Source organism: Scyliorhinus torazame, chromosome 16 (genome assembly GCF_047496885.1).
Source record: "Scyliorhinus torazame isolate Kashiwa2021f chromosome 16, sScyTor2.1, whole genome shotgun sequence".
In the NCBI taxonomy this organism is placed as follows: domain Eukaryota; kingdom Metazoa; phylum Chordata; class Chondrichthyes; order Carcharhiniformes; family Scyliorhinidae; genus Scyliorhinus; species Scyliorhinus torazame.
Window position 1 is genome coordinate 86,139,308 of NC_092722.1, and position 20,323 is coordinate 86,159,630.

A 20,323-nucleotide genomic window follows, 5' to 3' on the forward strand; every position below is an offset into this window, starting at 1 on the left:
TCCCCCGTCCCCTCCCTCCCTCCCTCTCCCGTCCCCTCCCTCCCTCCCTCTCCCGTCCCCTCCCTCCCTCCCTCTCCCGTCCCCTCCCTCTCCCGTCCCCTCCCTCCCTCTCTCTCCCGTCCCCTCCCTCCCTCTCTCTCCCGTCCCCTCCCTCCCTCTCTCTCTCTCCCGTCCCCTCCCTCCCTCTCTCTCCCGTCCCCTCCCCCTCTCTCTCTCTCTCCCGTCCCCTCCCTCTCTCTCTCTCTCTCCCGTCCCCTCCCTCCCTCCCGTCCCCTCCCACCCTCCCTCTCTCTCTCTCCCGTCCCCTCCCCCCCTCTCTCTCATTCCCTCCCTCCCTCTCTCTCATTCCCTCCCTCTCTCTCTCGCTCTCATTCCCTCCCTCTCTCTCGCTCTCATTCCCTCCCTCTCTCTCGCTCTCATTCCCTCCCTCTCTCTCTCTCTTTCCCGTCCCCTCCCCCTCTCTCTCTCTCTCTCCCGTCCCCTCCCTCCCTCTCTCTCCCGTCCCCTCCCTCCCTCTCTCTCTCTCTCCCGTCCCCTCCCTCTCCCTCTCTCTCCCGTCCCCTCCCTCCCTCTCTCTCTCTCTCTCTCCCGTCCCGTCCCTCTCTCTCTCTCTCTCTCTCTCCCGTCCCCTCCCTCCCTCCCTCTCTCTCTCCCCCGTCCCGTCCCCTCCCACCCTCCCTCTCCCGTCCCCTCCCTCCCTCTCCCGTCCCCTCCCTCCCTCCCTCTCCCGTCCCCTCCCTCCCTCCCTCTCCCGTCCCCTCCCTCCCTCCCTCTCCCGTCCCCTCCCTCCCTCTCCCGTCCCCTCCCTCCCTCCCTCTCCCGTCCCCTCCCTCCCTCCCTCTCCCGTCCCCTCCCTCCCTCCCTCCCTCTCCCGTCCCCTCCCTCCCTCCCTCTCCCGTCCCCTCCCTCCCTCCCTCTCCCGTCCCCTCCCTCTCCCGTCCCCTCCCTCTCCCGTCCCCTCCCTCCCTCCCTCTCCCGTCCCCTCCCTCCCTCCCTCTCCCGTCCCCTCCCTCCCTCCCTCTCCCGTCCCCTCCCTCCCTCCCTCTCCCGTCCCCTCCCTCCCTCCCTCTCCCGTCCCCTCCCTCCCTCCCTCTCCCGTCCCCTCCCTCCCTCCCTCTCCCGTCCCCTCCCTCCCTCCCTCTCCCGTCCCCTCCCTCCCTCCCTCTCCCGTCCCCTCCCTCCCTCCCTCTCCCGTCCCCTCCCTCCCTCCCTCTCCCGTCCCCTCCCTCCCTCCCTCTCCCGTCCCCTCCCTCCCTCCCTCTCCCGTCCCCTCCCTCCCTCCCTCTCCCGTCCCCTCCCTCCCTCTCCCGTCCCCTCCCTCCCTCTCCCGTCCCCTCCCTCCCTCCCCCCCCCGTCCCCTCCCTCCCTCTCCCGTCCCCTCCCTCCCTCTCCCGTCCCCTCCCTCTCCCGTCCCCTCCCTCCCTCTCCCGTCCCCTCCCTCCCTCCCTCTCCCGTCCCCTCCCTCCCTCCCTCTCCCATCCCCTCCCTCCCTCCCTCTCTTCCCCTCCCTCCCATCCCCTCCCTCTCGCTCTTCCCCTCCCTCCCATCCCCTCCCTCTCTCTCTCCCTCTCCCATCCCCTCCCTCCCTCCCTCTCCCATCCCCTCCCTCCCTCCCTCTCCCATCCCCTCCCTCTCTCTCTCCCTCTCCCATCCCCTCCCTCCCTCCCTCTCCCATCCCCTCCCTCCCTCCCTCTCCCGTCCCCTCCCTCCCTCTCCCGTCCCCTCCCTCCCTCCCTCTCCCGTCCCCTCCCTCCCTCTCTCTCCCGTCCCCTCCCTCCCTCTCTCCCGTCCCCTCCCTCTCTCTCTCTCCCGTCCCCTCCCTCCCTCTCTCTCTCTCCCGTCCCCTCCCTCCCTCTCTCTCTCGTCCCCTCCCTCCCTCTCTCTCCCGTCCCCTCCCTCCCTCTCTCTCCCGTTCCCTCCCTCCCTCTCTCTCCCGTCCCCTCCCTCTCTCTCTCTCCCGTCCCCTCCCTCTCTCTCTCCCGTCCCCTCCCTCCCTCCCTCTCTCCCGTCCCCTCCCTCCCTCCCTCTCTCCCGTCCCCCTCTCCCGTCCCCTCCCTCCCTCCCTCTCTCCCGTCCCCTCCCTCCCTCCCTCCCTCCCGTCCCGTCCCCTCCCACCCTCCCTCTCTCTCTCGTCCCCTCCCCCCCTCTCTCTCTCATTCCCTCCCTCCCTCTCTCTCTCATTCCCTCCCTCTCTCTCTCTCTCATTCCCTCCCTCTCTCTCGCTCTCATTCCCTCCCTCTCTCTCGCTCTCATTCCCTCCCTCCCTCCCTCTCTCTCCCCGTCCCCTCCCTCCCTCTCTCTCTCCCGTCCCCTCCCTCACTCTCTCTCTCCCGTCCCCTCCCTCCCTCTCTCCCGTCCCCTCCCTCCCTCCCTCTCTCCCGTCCCCTCCCACCCTCCCTCTCTCCCGTCCCCTCCCTCCCTCCCTCTCCCGTCCCCTCCCTCCCTCCCTCTCCCGTCCCCTCCCTCTCCCGTCCCCTCCCTCCCTCCCTCTCTCTCCCGTCCCCTCCCTCCCTCTCTCCCGTCCCCTCCCTCCCTCTCTCTCCCGTCCCCTCCCTCCCTCTCTCTCTCTCTCTCTCTCTCTCTCCCGTCCCCTCCCTCTCTCCCGTCCCCTCCCTCCCTCTCTCCCGTCCCCTCCCACCCTCCCTCTCTCTCTCTCCCGTCCCCTCCCCCCCTCTCTCTCATTCCCTCCCTCCCTCTCTCTCCCGTCCCCTCCCTCCCTCTCTCTCTCTCTCCCGTCCCCTCCCTCTCTCTCCCGTCCCCTCCCTCCCTCTCTCTCTCTCTCCCGTCCCCTCCCTCCCTCCCTCTCCCGTCCCCTCCCTCCCTCCCTCTCTCTTCCCCTCCCTCCCGTCCCCTCCCCTCCCTCCCTCTCTCGCTCTTCCCCTCCCTCCCATCCCCTCCCTCTCTCCCTCCCTCTCCCGTCCCCTCCCTCCCTCTCTCTTCCCCTCCCTCCCGTCCCCTCCCCTCCCTCCCTCTCTCGCTCTTCCCCTCCCTCCCATCCCCTCCCTCCCTCTCCCGTCCCCTCCCTCCCTCCCTCTCCCGTCCCCTCCCTCCCTCCCTCTCCCGTCCCCTCCCTCCCTCTCTCTCCCGTCCCCTCCCTCCCTCTCTCCCCCGTCCCCTCCCTCCCTCTCTCCCGTCCCCTCCCTCCCTCTCTCTCCCGTCCCCTCCCTCCCTCTCTCTCCCGTCCCCTCCCTCCCTCTCTCTCCCGTCCCCTCCCTCCCTCTCTCTCCAGTCCCCTCCCTCCCTCTCTCTCCCGTCCCCTCCCTCTCTCTCTCTCCCGTCCCCTCCCTCTCTCTCTCCCGTCCCCTCCCTCCCTCCCTCTCTCCCGTCCCCTCCCTCCCTCCCTCTCTCCCGTCCCCTCCCTCCCTCCCTCTCTCCCGTCCCGTCCCCTCCCACCCTCCCTCTCTCTCTCCCGTCCCCTCCCCCCCTCTCTCTCTCATTCCCTCCCTCCCTCTCTCTCTCATTCCCTCCCTCTCTCTCTCTCTCATTCCCTCCCTCTCTCTCACTCTCATTCCCTCCCTCTCTCTCGCTCTCATTCCCTCCCTCTCTCTCGCTCTCATTCCCTCCCTCTCTCTCGCTCTCATTCCCTCCCTCTCTCTCGCTCTCATTCCCTCCCTCCCTCCCCCGTCCCCTCCCTCCCTCTCTCTCTCCCGTCCCCTCCCTCACTCTCTCTCTCCCGTCCCCTCCCTCCCTCCCTCTCTCCCGTCCCCTCCCACCCTCCCTCTCTCCCGTCCCCTCCCTCCCTCCCTCTCTCCCGTCCCCTCCCTCCCTCCCTCTCCCGTCCCCTCCCTCCCTCCCTCTCCCGTCCCCTCCCTCCCTCTCTCTCTCCCGTCCCCTCCCTCCCTCTCTCTCCCGTCCCCTCCCTCCCTCTCTCTCTCCCGTCCCCTCCCTCCCTCTCTCTCTCCCGTCCCCTCCCTCCCTCTCTCTCTCCCGTCCCCTCCCTCCCTCTCTCTCTCCCGTCCCCTCCCTCCCTCTCTCTCTCTCCCGTCCCCTCCCTCCCTCTCTCTCTCTCTCTCTCTCTCCCGTCCCCTCCCTCTCTCCCGTCCCCTCCCTCCCTCTCTCCCGTCCCCTCCCTCCCTCCCTCTCTCTCTCTCCCGTCCCCTCCCCCCCCTCTCTCTCATTCCCTCCCTCCCTCTCTCTCCCGTCCCCTCCCTCCCTCTCTCTCTCTCTCCCGTCCCCTCCTTCTCCCTCTCTCTCCCGTCCCCTCCCTCCCTCCCTCTCTCTCTCTCCCGTCCCCTCCCTCTCCCTCTCTCTCCCGTCCCCTCCCTCCCTCCCTCTCTCTCTCTCCCGTCCCCTCCCTCCCTCTCTCTCTCTTCCCCTCCCTCCCGTCCCCTCCCCTCCCTCCCTCTCTCGCTCTTCCCCTCCCTCTCTCCCTCCCTCTCCCGTCCTCTCCCTCCCTCCCCCGTCCCCTCCCTCCCTCCCCCGTCCCCTCCCTCCCTCCCTCGTCCCCTCCCTCCCTCCCTCCCTCGTCCCCTCCCTCCCTCCCTCTCCCGTCCCCTCCCTCCCTCCCTCTCCCGTCCCCTCCCTCCCTCTCTCTCCCGTCCCCTCCCTCCCTCTCTCTCCCGTCCCCTCCCTCCCTCTCTCTCCCGTCCCCTCCCTCCCTCTCTCTCCCGTCCCCTCCCTCCCTCCCTCTCTCCCGTCCCCTCCCCCTCTCTCTCTCTCTCCCGTCCCCTCCCTCTCCCTCTCTCTCTCTCTCTCCCGTCCCCTCCCTCCCTCTCTCCCGTCCCCTCCCACCCTCCCTCTCTCTCTCTCCCGTCCCCTCCCCCCCTCTCTCTCATTCCCTCCCTCCCTCTCTCTCTCATTCCCTCCCTCTCTCTCTCTCTCATTCCCTCCCTCTCTCTCGCTCTCATTCCCTCCCTCTCTCCCGTCCCGTCCCCTCCCTCTCTCTCTCTCTCTCTCTCTCTCTCTCTCCCGTCCCCTCCCTCCCTCTCTCTCCCGTCCCCTCCCTCCCTCTCTCTCTCTCTCCCGTCCCCTCCCTCTCCCTCTCTCTCCCGTCCCCTCCCTCTCCCTCTCTCTCCCGTCCCCTCCCTCCCTCTCTCTCTCTCCCGTCCCCTCCCTCTCTCTCTCTCTCCCGTCCCCTCCCTCCCTCTCCCGTCCCCTCCCTCCCTCCCGTCCCCTCCCTCCCTCTCCCGTCCCCTCCCTCCCTCTCTCTCCCGTCCCCTCCCTCCCTCTCTCCCGTCCCCTCCCTCCCTCTCTCTCCCGTCCCCTCCCTCCCTCTCTCTCCCGTCCCCTCCCTCCCTCTCTCTCCCGTCCCCTCCCTCCCTCTCTCTCCCGTCCCCTCCCTCCCTCTCTCTCCCGTCCCCTCCCTCTCTCTCTCTCCCGTCCCCTCCCTCTCTCTCTCCCATCCCCTCCCTCCCTCCCTCTCTCCCGTCCCCTCCCTCCCTCCCTCTCTCCCGTCCCCTCCCTCTCTCCCGTCCCGTCCCGTCCCCTCCCACCCTCCCTCTCTCTCTCGTCCCCTCCCCCCCTCTCTCTCTCATTCCCTCCCTCCCTCTCTCTCTCATTCCCTCCCTCTCTCTCTCTCTCATTCCCTCCCTCTCTCTCTCTCTCATTCCCTCCCTCTCTCTCGCTCTCATTCCCTCCCTCCCTCCCTCTCTCCCCCCCGTCCCCTCCCTCCCTCTCTCTCCCGTCCCCTCCCTCACTCTCTCTCTCCCGTCCCCTCCCTCCCTCCCTCTCTCCCGTCCCCTCCCACCCTCCCTCTCTCCCGTCCCCTCCCACCCTCCCTCTCCCGTCCCCTCCCTCCCTCCCTCTCCCGTCCCCTCCCTCCCTCTCTCTCTCTCTCTCTCCCGTCCCCTCCCTCTCTCTCTCTCTCCCGTCCCCTCCCTCCCTCTCCCGTCCCCTCCCTCCCTCCCTCCCTCTCCCGTCCCCTCCCTCCCTCCCTCTCCCGTCCCCTCCCTCCCTCTCTCTCCCGTCCCCTCCCTCCCTCTCTCCCGTCCCCTCCCTCCCTCTCTCTCCCGTCCCCTCCCTCCCTCCCTCTCCCGTCCCCTCCCTCCCTCTCTCTCCCGTCCCCTCCCTCCCTCTCTCTCCCGTCCCCTCCCTCTCTCTCTCCCGTCCCCTCCCTCCCTCCCTCTCTCCCGTCCCCTCCCTCCCTCCCTCTCTCCCGTCCCCTCCCTCTCTCCCGTCCCGTCCCCTCCCACCCTCCCTCTCTCTCTCGTCCCCTCCCCCCCCCCTCTCTCATTCCCTCCCTCCCTCTCTCTCTCATTCCCTCCCTCTCTCTCATTCCCTCCCTCTCTCTCATTCCCTCCCTCTCTCTCGCTCTCATTCCGTCCCTCTCTCTCGCTCTCATTCCCTCCCTCCCTCCCTCTCTCCCCCCCGTCCCCTCCCTCCCTCTCTCTCTCCCGTCCCCTCCCTCACTCTCTCTCTCCCGTCCCCTCCCTCCCTCCCTCTCTCCCGTCCCCTCCCACCCTCCCTCTCTCCCGTCCCCTCCCTCCCCCGTCCCCTCCCTCCCTCCCTCTCCCGTCCCCTCCCTCCCTCCCTCTCCCGTCCCCTCCCTCCCTCCCTCTCCAGTCCCCTCCCTCCCTCTCTCTCCCGTCCCCTCCCTCCCTCTCTCTCCCGTCCCCTCCCTCCCTCTCTCTCCCGTCCCCTCCCTCCCTCTCTCTCTCCCGTCCCCTCCCTCCCTCTCTCTCTCCCGTCCCCTCCCTCCCTCTCTCTCTCCCGTCCCCTCCCTCCCTCTCTCTCTCTCTCTCTCTCTCTCTCTCTCTCCCGTCCCCTCCCTCTCTCCCGTCCCCTCCCTCTCTCTCTCCCGTCCCCTCCCACCCTCCCTCTCTCTCTCTCCCGTCCCCTCCCCCCCTCTCTCTCATTCCCTCCCTCCCTCTCTCTCCCGTCCCCTCCCTCCCTCTCTCTCTCTCTCCCGTCCCCTTCCTCTCCCTCTCTCTCCCGTCCCCTCCCTCCCTCTCTCTCTCTCTCCCGTCCCCTCCCTCCCTCCCTCTCCCGTCCCCTCCCTCCCTCTCTCTTCCCCTCCCTCCCGTCCCCTCCCCTCCCTCCCTCTCTCGCTCTTCCCCTCCCTCCCATCCCCTCCCTCTCTCCCTCCCTCCCTCCCTCTCCCGTCCCCTCCCTCCCTCTCTCTCTCTTCCCCTCCCTCCCGTCCCCTCCCCTCCCTCCCTCTCTCGCTCTTCCCCTCCCTCCCATCCCCTCCCTCCCTCTCCCGTCCCCTCCCTCCCTCCCTCTCCCGTCCCCTCCCTCCCTCTCCCGTCCCCTCCCTCCCTCTCTCTCCCGTCCCCTCCCTCCCTCTCTCCCGTCCCCTCCCTCCCTCCCCCTCCCTCCCTCTCTCTCCCGTCCCCTCCCTCCCTCTCTCTCCCGTCCCCTCCCTCCCTCTCTCTCCAGTCCCCTCCCTCCCTCTCTCTCCCGTCCCCTCCCTCCCTCTCTCTCTCTCCCGTCCCCTCCCTCCCTCCCTCTCTCCCGTCCCCTCCCTCCCTCCCTCTCTCCCGTCCCCTCCCTCCCTCCCTCTCTCCCGTCCCGTCCCCTCCCACCCTCCCTCTCTCTCTCCCGTCCCCTCCCCCCCTCTCTCATTCCCTCCCTCTCTCTCTCTCTCATTCCCTCCCTCTCTCTCGCTCTCATTCCCTCCCTCTCTCTCGCTCTCATTCCCTCCCTCCCTCCCTCTCTCTCCCCCGTCCCCTCCCTCCCTCTCTCTCTCCCGTCCCCTCCCTCACTCTCTCTCTCCCGTCCCCTCCCTCCCTCCCTCTCTCCCGTCCCCTCCCACCCTCCCTCTCTCCCGTCCCCTCCCTCCCTCCCTCTCCCGTCCCCTCCCTCCCTCCCTCCCTCTCCCGTCCCCTCCCTCCCTCCCTCCCTCTCCCGTCCCCTCCCTCCCTCCCTCTCCCGTCCCCTCCCTCCCTCCCTCTCCCGTCCCCTCCCTCCCTCTCTCTCCCGTCCCCTCCATCCCTCTCTCTCCCGTCCCCTCCCTCCCTCTCTCTCTCCCGTCCCGTCCCCCCCCTCCCTCCCTCTCTCTCTCTCTCTCTCTCTCTCCCGTCCCCTCCCTCTCTCCCGTCCCCTCCCTCCCTCCCTCCCGTCCCCTCCCACCCTCCCTCTCTCTCTCTCTCCCGTCCCCTCCCCCCCTCTCTCTCATTCCCTCCCTCCCTCTCTCTCCCGTCCCCTCCCTCCCTCTCTCTCTCTCCCGTCCCCTCCCTCTCCCTCTCTCTCCTGTCCCCTCCCTCCCTCTCTCTCTCTCTCCCGTCCCCTCCCTCCCTCCCTCTCCCGTCCCCTCCCTCCCTCTCTCTCTCTTCCCCTCCCTCCCGTCCCCTCCCCTCCCTCCCTCTCTCGCTCTTCCCCTCCCTCCCATCCCCTCCCTCCCTCTCCCGTCCCCTCCCTCCCTCCCCCGTCCCCTCCCTCCCTCTCCCGTCCCCTCCCTCCCTCCCTCTCCCGTCCCCTCCCTCCCTCCCTCTCCCGTCCCCTCCCTCCCTCTCTCTCCCGTCCCCTCCCTCCCTCTCTCTCCCGTCCCCTCCCTCCCTCTCTCTCCCGTCCCCTCCCTCCCTCTCTCTCCCGTCCCCTCCCTCCCTCTCTCTCCCGTCCCCTCCCTCCCTCTCTCTCCCGTCCCCTCCCTCCCTCTCTCTCCCGTCCCCTCCCCCTCTCTCTCTCTCTCTCTCTCCCGCCCCCTCCCTCCCTCTCTCCCGTCCCCTCCCACCCTCCCTCTCTCTCTCCCGTCCCCTCCCTCCCTCTCTCTCTCATTCCCTCCCTCCCTCTCTCTCTCATTCCCTCCCTCTCTCTCTCTCTCATTCCCTCCCTCTCTCTCGCTCTCATTCCCTCCCTCTCTCTCTCTCTCTCCCGTCCCCTCCCTCTCTCTCTCTCTCCCGTCCCCTCCCTCCCTCTCTCTCCCGTCCCCTCCCTCCCTCTCTCTCTCTCTCTCCCGTCCCCTCCCTCTCCCTCTCTCTCCCGTCCCCTCCCTCCCTCTCTCTCTCTCTCTCTCCCGTCCCCTCCCTCTCTCTCTCTCTCCCGTCCCCTCCCTCTCTCTCTCTCTCCCGTCCCCTCCCTCTCTCTCCCCCGTCCCGTCCCCTCCCACCCTCCCTCTCCCGTCCCCTCCCTCCCTCTCCCGTCCCCTCCCTCCCTCTCCCGTCCCCTCCCTCCCTCTCCCGTCCCCTCCCTCTCCCGTCCCCTCCCTCCCCCTCCCTCTCCCGTCCCCTCCCTCCCTCCCTCTCCCGTCCCCTCCCTCCCTCCCTCTCCCGTCCCCTCCCTCCCTCCCTCTCCCGTCCCCTCCCTCCCTCCCTCTCCCGTCCCCTCCCTCCCTCCCTCCCTCTCCCGTCCCCTCCCTCCCTCCCTCTCCCGTCCCCTCCCTCCCTCCCTCCCTCCCTCTCCCGTCCCTTCCCTCCCTCTCCCGTCCCCTCCCTCCCTCTCCCGTCCCCTCCCTCCCTCCCTCTCTCTCTCTCTCTCTCTCTCTCTCTCTCTCCCGTCCCCTCCCTCTCTCCCGTCCCCTCCCTCTCTCTCTCCCGTCCCCTCCCTCCCTCCCTCCCTCTCCCGTCCCCTCCCTCCCTCCCTCCCTCTCCCGTCCCCTCCCTCCCTCCCTCTCCCGTCCCCTCCCTCCCTCCCTCTCCCGTCCCCTCCCTCCCTCTCTCTCCCGTCCCCTCCATCCCTCTCTCTCCCGTCCCCTCCCTCCCTCTCTCTCTCCCGTCCCGTCCCCCCCCTCCCTCCCTCTCTCTCTCTCTCTCTCTCTCTCCCGTCCCCTCCCTCTCTCCCGTCCCCTCCCTCCCTCTCTCTCTCTCTCCCGTCCCCTCCCTCTCCCTCTCTCTCCCGTCCCCTCCCTCCCTCTCTCTCTCTCTCCCGTCCCCTCCCTCCCTCCCTCTCCCGTCCCCTCCCTCCCTCTCTCTTCCCCTCCCTCCCGTCCCCTCCCCTCCCTCCCTCTCTCGCTCTTCCCCTCCCTCCCATCCCCTCCCTCTCTCCCTCCCTCCCTCTCCCGTCCCCTCCCTCCCTCTCTCTCTCTTCCCCTCCCTCCCGTCCCCTCCCCTCCCTCCCTCTCTCGCTCTTCCCCTCCCTCCCATCCCCTCCCTCCCTCTCCCGTCCCCTCCCTCCCTCCCTCTCCCGTCCCCTCCCTCCCTCTCCCGTCCCCTCCCTCCCTCTCTCTCCCGTCCCCTCCCTCCCTCTCTCCCGTCCCCTCCCTCCCTCCCCCTCCCTCCCTCTCTCTCCCGTCCCCTCCCTCCCTCTCTCTCCCGTCCCCTCCCTCCCTCTCTCTCCAGTCCCCTCCCTCCCTCTCTCTCCCGTCCCCTCCCTCTCTCTCTCTCCCGTCCCCTCCCTCCCTCCCTCTCTCCCGTCCCCTCCCTCCCTCCCTCTCTCCCGTCCCCTCCCTCCCTCCCTCTCTCCCGTCCCGTCCCCTCCCACCCTCCCTCTCTCTCTCCCGTCCCCTCCCCCCCTCTCTCATTCCCTCCCTCTCTCTCTCTCTCATTCCCTCCCTCTCTCTCGCTCTCATTCCCTCCCTCTCTCTCGCTCTCATTCCCTCCCTCCCTCCCTCTCTCTCCCCCGTCCCCTCCCTCCCTCTCTCTCTCCCGTCCCCTCCCTCACTCTCTCTCTCCCGTCCCCTCCCTCCCTCCCTCTCTCCCGTCCCCTCCCACCCTCCCTCTCTCCCGTCCCCTCCCTCCCTCCCTCTCTCCCGTCCCCTCCCACCCTCCCTCTCTCCCGTCCCCTCCCTCCCTCCCTCTCCCGTCCCCTCCCTCCCTCCCTCCCTCTCCCGTCCCCTCCCTCCCTCCCTCCCTCTCCCGTCCCCTCCCTCCCTCCCTCTCCCGTCCCCTCCCTCCCTCCCTCTCCCGTCCCCTCCCTCCCTCTCTCTCCCGTCCCCTCCATCCCTCTCTCTCCCGTCCCCTCCCTCCCTCTCTCTCTCCCGTCCCGTCCCCCCCCTCCCTCCCTCTCTCTCTCTCTCTCTCTCTCTCCCGTCCCCTCCCTCTCTCCCGTCCCCTCCCTCCCTCCCTCCCGTCCCCTCCCACCCTCCCTCTCTCTCTCTCTCCCGTCCCCTCCCCCCCCTCTCTCTCATTCCCTCCCTCCCTCTCTCTCCCGTCCCCTCCCTCCCTCTCTCTCTCTCCCGTCCCCTCCCTCTCCCTCTCTCTCCTGTCCCCTCCCTCCCTCTCTCTCTCTCTCCCGTCCCCTCCCTCCCTCCCTCTCCCGTCCCCTCCCTCCCTCTCTCTCTCTTCCCCTCCCTCCCGTCCCCTCCCCTCCCTCCCTCTCTCGCTCTTCCCCTCCCTCCCATCCCCTCCCTCCCTCTCCCGTCCCCTCCCTCCCTCCCCCGTCCCCTCCCTCCCTCCCTCCCTCTCCCGTCCCCTCCCTCCCTCCCTCTCCCGTCCCCTCCCTCCCTCTCTCTCCCGTCCCCTCCCTCCCTCTCTCTCCCGTCCCCTCCCTCCCTCTCTCTCCCGTCCCCTCCCTCCCTCTCTCGTCCCCTCCCTCCCTCTCTCTCCCGTCCCCTCCCTCCCTCTCTCTCCCGTCCCCTCCCTCCCTCTCTCTCCCGTCCCCTCCCCCTCTCTCTCTCTCTCTCTCTCCCGCCCCCTCCCTCCCTCTCTCCCGTCCCCTCCCACCCTCCCTCTCTCTCTCCCGTCCCCTCCCTCCCTCTCTCTCTCATTCCCTCCCTCCCTCTCTCTCTCATTCCCTCCCTCTCTCTCTCTCTCATTCCCTCCCTCTCTCTCGCTCTCATTCCCTCCCTCTCTCTCTCTCTCTCCCGTCCCCTCCCTCTCTCTCTCTCTCCCGTCCCCTCCCTCCCTCTCTCTCCCGTCCCCTCCCTCCCTCTCTCTCTCTCTCTCCCGTCCCCTCCCTCTCCCTCTCTCTCCCGTCCCCTCCCTCCCTCTCTCTCTCTCTCTCTCCCGTCCCCTCCCTCTCTCTCTCTCTCCCGTCCCCTCCCTCTCTCTCTCTCTCCCGTCCCCTCCCTCTCTCTCCCCCGTCCCGTCCCCTCCCACCCTCCCTCTCCCGTCCCCTCCCTCCCTCTCCCGTCCCCTCCCTCCCTCTCCCGTCCCCTCCCTCCCTCTCCCGTCCCCTCCCTCTCCCGTCCCCTCCCTCCCCCTCCCTCTCCCGTCCCCTCCCTCCCTCCCTCTCCCGTCCCCTCCCTCCCTCCCTCTCCCGTCCCCTCCCTCCCTCCCTCTCCCGTCCCCTCCCTCCCTCCCTCTCCCGTCCCCTCCCTCCCTCCCTCCCTCTCCCTCCCTCCCTCTCCCGTCCCCTCCCTCCCTCCCTCCCTCCCTCTCCCGTCCCTTCCCTCCCTCTCCCGTCCCCTCCCTCCCTCTCCCGTCCCCTCCCTCCCTCCCTCTCCCGTCCCCTCCCTCCCTCTCCCGTCCCCTCCCCCGTCCCCTCCCTCCCTCCCTCTCCCGTCCCCTCCCTCCCTCTCTTCCCCTCCCTCCCATCCCCTCCCTCTCGCTCTTCCCCTCCCTCCCATCCCCTCCCTCTCTCTCTCCCTCTCCCATCCCCTCCCTCCCTCTCCCGTCCCCTCCCTCCCTCCCTCTCCCGTCCCCTCCCTCCCTCTCCCGTCCCCTCCCTCCCTCTCTCCCGTCCCCTCCCTCCCTCTCTCTCCCGTCCCCTCCCTCCCTCTCTCTCCCGTCCCCTCCCTCCCTCTCTCTCCCGTCCCCTCCCTCCCTCTCTCTCCCGTCCCCTCCCTCCCTCTCTCTCCCGTCCCCTCCCTCCCTCTCTCTCCCGTCCCCTCCCTCCCTCTCTCTCCCGTCCCCTCCCTCCCTCTCTCTCCCGTCCCCTCCCTCCCTCTCTCTCCCGTCCCCTCCCTCCCTCTCTCTCCCGTCCCCTCCCTCCCTCTCTCTCCCGTCCCCTCCCTCCCTCTCTCTCCCGTCCCCTCCCTCCCTCTCTCTCCCGTCCCCTCCCTCCCTCTCTCTCTCCCGTCCCCTCCCTCTCTCCCGTCCCCTCCCTCTCTCCCGTCCCCTCCCTCTCTCCCGTCCCCTCCCTCCCTCCCTCTCTCCCGTCCCCTCCCTCCCTCCCTCTCTCCCGTCCCCTCCCTCCCTCCCTCTCTCCCGTCCCCTCCCTCCCTCCCTCCCTCTCTCCCGTCCCGTCCCCTCCCACCCTCCCTCTCTCTCTCTCCCGTCCCCTCCCCCCCTCACTCTCTCATTCCCTCCCTCCCTCTCTCTCTCATTCCCTCCCTCTCTCTCTCTCTCATTCCCTCCCTCTCTCTCGCTCTCATTCCCTCCCTCTCTCTCGCTCTCATTCCCTCCCTCTCTCTCGCTCTCATTCCCTCCCTCTCTCTCTCCCGTCCCCTCCCTCCCTCCCTCCCTCTCTCCCGTCCCCTCCCTCGCTCCCTCTCTCCCGTCCCCTCCCTCCCTCTCTCCCGTCCCGTCCCCTCCCACCCTCCCTCTCTCTCTCTCCCGTCCCCTCCCCCCCTCTCTCTCTCTCCCGTCCCCTCCCCCTCTCTCTCTCATTCCCTCCCTCCCTCATTCCCTCCCTCTCTCTCTCTCTCATTCCCTCCCTCTCTCTCGCTCTCATTCCCTCCCTCTCTCTCGCTCTCATTCCCTCCCTCTCTCTCGCTCTCATTCCCTCCCTCTCTCTCGCTCTCATTCCCTCCCTCTCTCTCGCTCTCATTCCCTCCCTCTCTCTCGCTCTCATTCCCTCCCTCTCGCTCTCATTCCCTCCCTCTCTCTCTCCCGTCCCCTCCCTCACTCTCTCCCGTCCCCTCCCTCACTCTCTCTCTCCCGTCCCCTCCCTCACTCTCTCTCTCCCGTCCCCTCCCTCACTCTCTCTCTCCCGTCCCCTCCCTCCCTCCCTCTCTCCCGTCCCCTCCCTCCCTCCCTCTCTCCCGTCCCCTCCCTCCCTCCCTCTCTCCCGTCCCCTCCCTCCCTCCCTCTCTCCCGTCCCCTCCCTCCCTCCCTCTCTCCCGTCCCCTCCCACCCTCCCTCTCTCCCGTCCCCTCCCACCCTCCCTCTCTCCCGTCCCCTCCCACCCTCCCTCTCTCCCGTCCCCTCCCACCCTCTCTCTCCCGTCCCCTCCCCCCTCTCTCTCTCATTCCCTCCCTCCCTCTCTCTCTCATTCCCTCCCTCCCTCTCGCTCTCATTCCCTCCCTCTCTCTCGCTCTCATTCCCTCCCTCTCTCGCTCTCATTCCCTCCCTCTCTCTCGCTCTCATTCCCTCCCTCTCTCTCGCTCTCATTCCCTCCCTCTCTCTCGCTCTCATTCCCTCCCTCTCTCTCGCTCTCATTCCCTCCCTCTCTCTCGCTCTCATTCCCTCCCTCTCTCTCGCTCTCATTCCCTCCCCCTCTCTCGCTCTCATTCCCTCCCCCTCTCTCGCTCTCATTCCCTCCCCCTCTCTCGCTCTCATTCCCTCCCCCTCTCTCGCTCTCATTCCCTCCCCCTCTCTCGCTCTCATTCCCTCCCTCTCTCTCGCTCTCATTCCCTCCCTCTCTCTCGCTCTCATTCCCTCCCTCTCTCTCGCTCTCATTCCCTCCCTCTCTCTCGCTCTCATTCCCTCCCTCTCTCTCGCTCTCATTCCCTCCCTCTCTCTCGCTCTCATTCCCTCCCTCTCTCTCGCTCTCATTCCCTCCCTCTCTCTCGCTCTCATTCCCTCCCTCTCTCTCGCTCTCATTCCCTCCCTCTCTCTCGCTCATTCCCTCCCTCTCTCTCGCTCTCATTCCCTCCCTCTCTCTCGCTCTCATTCCCTCCCTCTCCCTCGCTCTCATCCCCTCCCTCGCTCTCATCCCCTCCCTCGCTCTCATCCCCTCCCTCGCTCTCATCCCCTCCCTCGCTCTCATCCCCTCCCTCTCTCTCATCCCCTCCCTCTCTCTCATCCCCTCCCTCTCTCCCATCCCCTCCCTCTCTCCCATCCCCTCCCTCTCTCCCATCCCCTCCCTCTCTCCCATCCCCTCCCTCTCTCCCATCCCCTCCCTCCCTCTCTCCCATCCCCTCCCTCTCTCCCATCCCCTCCCCTCCCTCCCTCTCTCCCATCCCCTCCCTCTCTCCCATCCCCATTCCCCCTCTCTCCCTTCCCCATTCCCCCTCTCTCCCTTCCCCATTCCCCCTCTCTCCCTTCCCCATTCCCCCTCTCTCCCTTCCCCATTCCCCCTCTCTCCCTTCCCCATTCCCCCTCTCTCCCTTCCCCATTCCCCCTCTCTCCCTTCCCCATTCCCCCTCTCTCCCTTCCCCATTCCCCCTCTCTCTGAACCATTCCTTCGCTTTACCACTCCCTCGCTGTATTTCCCATTCCTCCTTCCCTATCCAATTCCAAACCACTCCCTCTTTCCTATTCTCTTTCCCAGTCCGTCCCTCTTTCCCAGTCCGTCCCTCTTTCCCAGTCCGTCTCTCTTTCCCAGTCCGTCTCTCACTTCCCCATTCCTGCTCTTTCCTGTTCCTTCTCTCCCTTTCCCATTCCTCTCAATCATTCCCTCTTTCCTATTCTGCCTCTATTGCCCATTGCCTCTCTTTCCATTTCTTCCCTTTCCCAGAGACTCTCTCCATTTGCCATCCCCCTTCCTTATTTCCAAACCATCTCTTTCCCATTCACCCCCCGATTTCTTCCCCCTTTTCCATTCCCTTTCATATTCTCCCCTCTTTACCATACCCCTTTCCCATCCTTTCTTCCTCCCACTTTCCCATCCTCCTCTTTCCCGTTCCCCCCTCTTTCCCATTGTCTTTCCTCTTTCACATGTTCTCACTTTCATTCTTTCCCATTCCCCCTCTATTCTCTCCCTCTTACCCATTCACCCTTCTCTTTCCAAACCATTCTCTCTATCTTCCCCATTCCTCCTCTCTATTTCCCATTCTTTCTATCTCTCTTTCACATTCCCTCTTTCCCAGTTCCACTCTTTCCCCTCTCTATTTCCCATTCCCCCTTTCCTGTTGCCAAACCATTCTCTCTCTCTCTCCCCATTCCTTCTTTTCCCATTCCCTTTCCAATTCTCCCATCCCCATTCCCCCTCTATCTCTGTCCCATTTCCCTCTTTCTTTCCCATTCCCTCTCTCACTATTTTCCTACACTTGTTGTGAAGTTCTCCTGTTGATCCACGTTCAGAGCCCAGGACCCAGTTGCCATGACTCTTTTCGAACCCATTCATGTACTGCGCGTACACCACTCCCGGTAGCAGCTCCCCGCATCCTCTGCGCCGGCGCCCTTGCCCAATCAGCAGCTGCAACCCCGCCCACGCCCGCCGACGCGCCTGCGCAGATTCTCCCGCCCGCCGGCGTCCGGCGCGCCAAGGCTCTCTGGCGCCTGCGCCGCCTCGCTCGATCCGGGGCCGGCCGGCTTCCGGCGTCTGCGCGAAGGCGTCGAAAGCCCAAGAGGAGGGAAACTCATGGTGTCGCGCGGCGTCCAACGGTCGGGGCTGCCATTCAAAAGCAGATCACGCCCCATCGCCTGGCTACCCGTCAAAGAGCAACTGAGCAACCACTCATTGTTGTTATTCAAATGTCGACGCCTTCCCCTTCAGGACTGTCAATCACAGACATCGCCCCCTCATTTCTGTCCACCGCGCTGAGACGGCGCCCCTCTGTTGTCAATCACTCTGAGACCGCGCCCATCATTCCGTCAATCGCAGTGAGACTACACCCCCTCAAAGGTGTCAATCAGTGAGACCACACCCCATTATCCCACAGCACTGTCAATCACAGTGAGAACACGTCATCTCTCAGGACTGTCAGTCACACCACGCCCTCTCACTAGAAAATTAAGTTTGCCTTAAGGGGTTCATTACAGGGGTTCGCTCGGAGGTGGCAGCCATTCATCGATTTCTTCAAGGAGTTTTTACCAACCAGCCAACCTTCACGACCCATGCCGGCCGACCTGCGCGACCCACCATGTTCTGTTACTGATGGACATCAATTCAGTCGAGACGCTGAGTAGTAGTGAACCGATGCTTTAATAGACTAAAAGTGTGCCAACCTGTAGCTCCTCCCGCACTGCAAGACTGCCCCAGATCAACGGGCTTTATACCTCCTCAGAGGGGCGGAGCCACAGGCGGAGCCAACAGCAGCACCAATAACAACATTCCAACAGTACAACAGCAACAACCAATAACAGAACAGCAATAACAGTGAGTATATACAACAGTGGAGATAATGATAGTATGAGAACAGTAGAACAATAGTGAACATATATACAAAAGCCTTACATAGCCAAAAGTGGCTCACCACACTTACCTTGTTTGCTGCTGACAAAAATGGAGGAAATGGTTTTGGGTCCCTTTGGCCCTCGTACACGCTCCTCCAATGGAACCTGTTGGATGGAGATGAAGCCTTCCGGTGTCGGAAATTATGGAGTCGCCATCTGTCCAAAGTGCTGCATTTTTTATCAAAAACCCCCCCGAACTTGTAGTAAAAAGTAAAAATGAAATAAATGAAAAAATAAACGAATAAAACCCCCCCGAACTTGTAAAACAAAAAGCTGCGATCGTTGAAAAAAAGCGGCCGCACTGCGCACGCGTGCCCGATCATCGGCGCGCATGCTTATAGTTTTGCGCATGCGCGCCGATCATCGGGCACGCATGCGCAGTGCGGCTGCATTTTTTTTACATGTTCGTGGCCATTTTGAAGGCTGCTTGCAGCCGCCGTTATTAACATCCGGCTGCTGCGGCTGTTGCGTGAAGATTTGCACGATCGGGAGCGCTGCAACGGATGGCTCCGCGACACTCCCGACAGCCGCCCGCGCCCCACCCGTGGATCGCGCCCCCGAGTTTGACACTGCCTGGTGTAGAGGGAGCTTTACTCTGTATCTAACCCTTTGCTGTATCTATTTCTGGGGGTGTTTGATGGGGTCAGTGTAGAGGGAGCTTTACTCTGTATCTAACCTCGTGCTGTACCTGGCCTGGGAGTGTTTGATGGGGACAGTGTAGAGGGAGCTTTACTCTGTATCTAACCCCATGCTCTACCTGTCCTTGGAGTGTTTGATGGGGACAGTGTAGAGGGAGCTTTACTCTGTATCAAACCCTGTGCTGTACCTGTCCTGGGAGTGTTTTGATGGGGAGAGTGTAGTGGGATATTTATTCTGTATCTATCCTCGTGCTGTACCTGTCCTGAGAGTGTTTGATGGGACGGTGTAGAGGGAGCTTTACTCATGAATCTCACACCTGTCCACAGTCATGTCCTGGGATGTTCCTGATTCTTTGATACAATAGAACATTACAGCGCAGTACAGGCCCTTCGGCCCTCGATGTTGCGCCGACCTGTGAAACCAATCTAAAGCCCATCTACACTATTCCATTATCATCCATATGTCTATCCAATGACCATTTAAATGCCCTTAATGTTGGCGAGTCCACTACTGTTGCAGGCAGGGCATTCCACGCCCTTACTACTCTCTGAGTAAAGAATCTACCTCTGACATCTGTCCTATATCTATCTCCCCTCAATTTAAAGCTATGTCCCCTCGTGCTAGCCATCACCATCCGAGGAAAAAGGCTCGCGCTGTCCACCCTATCTAATCCTCTGATCATCTTGTATGCCTCTATTAAGTCACCTCTTAACCTTCTTCTCTCTAATGAAAGCAGCCTCAAGTCCCTCAGCCTTTCCTCATAAGATCTTCCCTCCATACCAGGCAACATCCTGGTAAATCTCCTCTGCACCCTTTCCAATGCTTCCACATCCTTCCTAGAATGCGGCGACCAGAACTGCACGCAATACTCCAAATGCGGCCGCACCAGAGTTTTGTACAGCTGCAACATGACCGCATGGCTCCGAAACTCAATCCCTCTACCAATAAAAGCTAACACACCGTACGCCTTCTTAACAACCCTATCAACATGGGTGGCAACATTCAGGGATCTATGTACATGGACACCGAGATCTCTCTGCTCATCCACACTACCAAGAATCTTACCATTAGCCCAGTACTCTGTCTTCCTGTTACTCCTTCCAAAATGAATCACCTCACACTTTTCTGCATTAAACTCCATTTGCCACTTCTCAGCCCAGCTCTGCAGCTTATCTATGTCCCCCTGTAACCTGCAACATCCTTCTGCACTGTCCACAACTCCACCGACTTAGGGTCAGCCGCAAATTTACTCACCCATCCTTCTACGTCCTCCTCCAGGTCATTTATAAAAATAACAAACAGCAGTGGCCCCAAAACAGATCCTTGTGGTACACCACTAGTAGCTGAACTCCAGGCTGAACATTTCCCATCAACCACCACCCTCTGTCTTCTTCCAGCTAGCCAATTTCAGATCCAAACTGCTAAATCACCCTGAATCCCATGCCTCTGTATTTTCTGCAATAGCCTACCGTGGGGAACCTTATCAAACGCTTTACTGAAATCCATATACACCACATCAACTGCTTTACCCTCGTCCACCTGTTTGGTCACCTTCTCAAAGAACTCAATAAGGTTTGTGAGGCACGACCTACCCTTCACAAAACCGTGTTGACTATCCCTAATCAAATTATTCCTTTCTAGATGCTTACAAATCCTATCTCTTATAATCCTTTCCAAGACTTTGCCCACAACAGAAGTAAGGCTCACTGGTCTATAGTTACCGGGGTTGTCTCTACTCCCCTTCTTGAACAAGGGGACATTTGCTATCCTCCAGTCTCCTGGCACTATTTCTGTAGACAATGACGACATAAAGATCAAAGCCAAAGTCTCTGCAATCTCCTCAATAGCTTCCCAGAGAATCCTAGGATAAATCCCATCCGGCCCAGGGGACTTACCTATTTTCACACTTTCCAGAATTGCTAACACCTCCTCCTTATGAACCTCAATCCCGTCGCGTCTCGTAGCCTGTATCTCAGTATTCTCCTTGACAACATTGTCTTTTTCCTGTGTGAATACTGACGAAAAATATTCATTTAGCGCCTGTCCTATCTTCTCGGACTCCAAGCACAACTTCCCACTACTGTCCTTGACTTGCCCTACTCTTACCCTAGTTATTCTTTTATTCCTGGCATACCTATAGAAAGCTTTAGGGTTTTCCTTGATCCTACCTGCCAAGGACTTCTCATGTCCCCTCCTGGCTCTTCTTATCTCTCTCTTTAGGTCCTTCCTGGCTAACTTGTAACTCTCAAGCACCCTAACTGAACCTTTACATCTCATCTTTACATAAGCCTCCTTCTTCCTCTTGACAAGTGATTCAACTACTTTAGTAAACCACGGTTCCCTCGCTCGACCACTTCCTCCCTGCCTGACAGGTACATACTTATCAAGTCACGCAGTAGCTGTTCCTTGAACAAGCTCCACATTTCAATTGTGCCCATCCCCTGCAGTTTCGTTCCCCATCCTATGCATCCTAAGTCTTGCCTAATCGCATCATAATTGCCTTTCCCCCAGATATAACTCTTGCCCTGCGGTATCTCCCTGTCCTTTTCCATCGCTAAAGTAAACGTAACCGAATTGTGGTCACTATCACCAAAGTGCTCACCTACCTCCAAATCTAACACCTGGCCTGGTTCATTACCCAGTACCAAATCCAATGTGGCCTCGCCTCTTGTTGGCCTATCTACATACTGTGTCAGAAAACCCTCCTG

General features: G+C 63.9%; 1 protein-coding gene across 3 annotated transcripts in view; it reads right to left on the reverse strand.

Moving 5' to 3' along the window:
- The window catches only part of LOC140392386 (ATP-dependent RNA helicase DDX19A-like), a 112,044-nt gene extending 96,075 nt beyond the window's left edge, over positions 1 to 15,969 (reverse strand). For 2 of the 3 annotated variants that reach the window (XM_072477676.1, XM_072477675.1), the window contains exon 1: positions 15,835 to 15,969. In XM_072477676.1, coding sequence (XP_072333777.1) covers positions 15,835 to 15,924 — 90 coding nt within the window. In that variant the 5' untranslated portion in view covers positions 15,925 to 15,969. The remainder of the gene's footprint in view (positions 1 to 15,834) is intronic. The other variant, XM_072477678.1, reaches the window with a different exon arrangement.
- Positions 15,970 to 20,323: the final 4,354 nt, after the last annotated feature.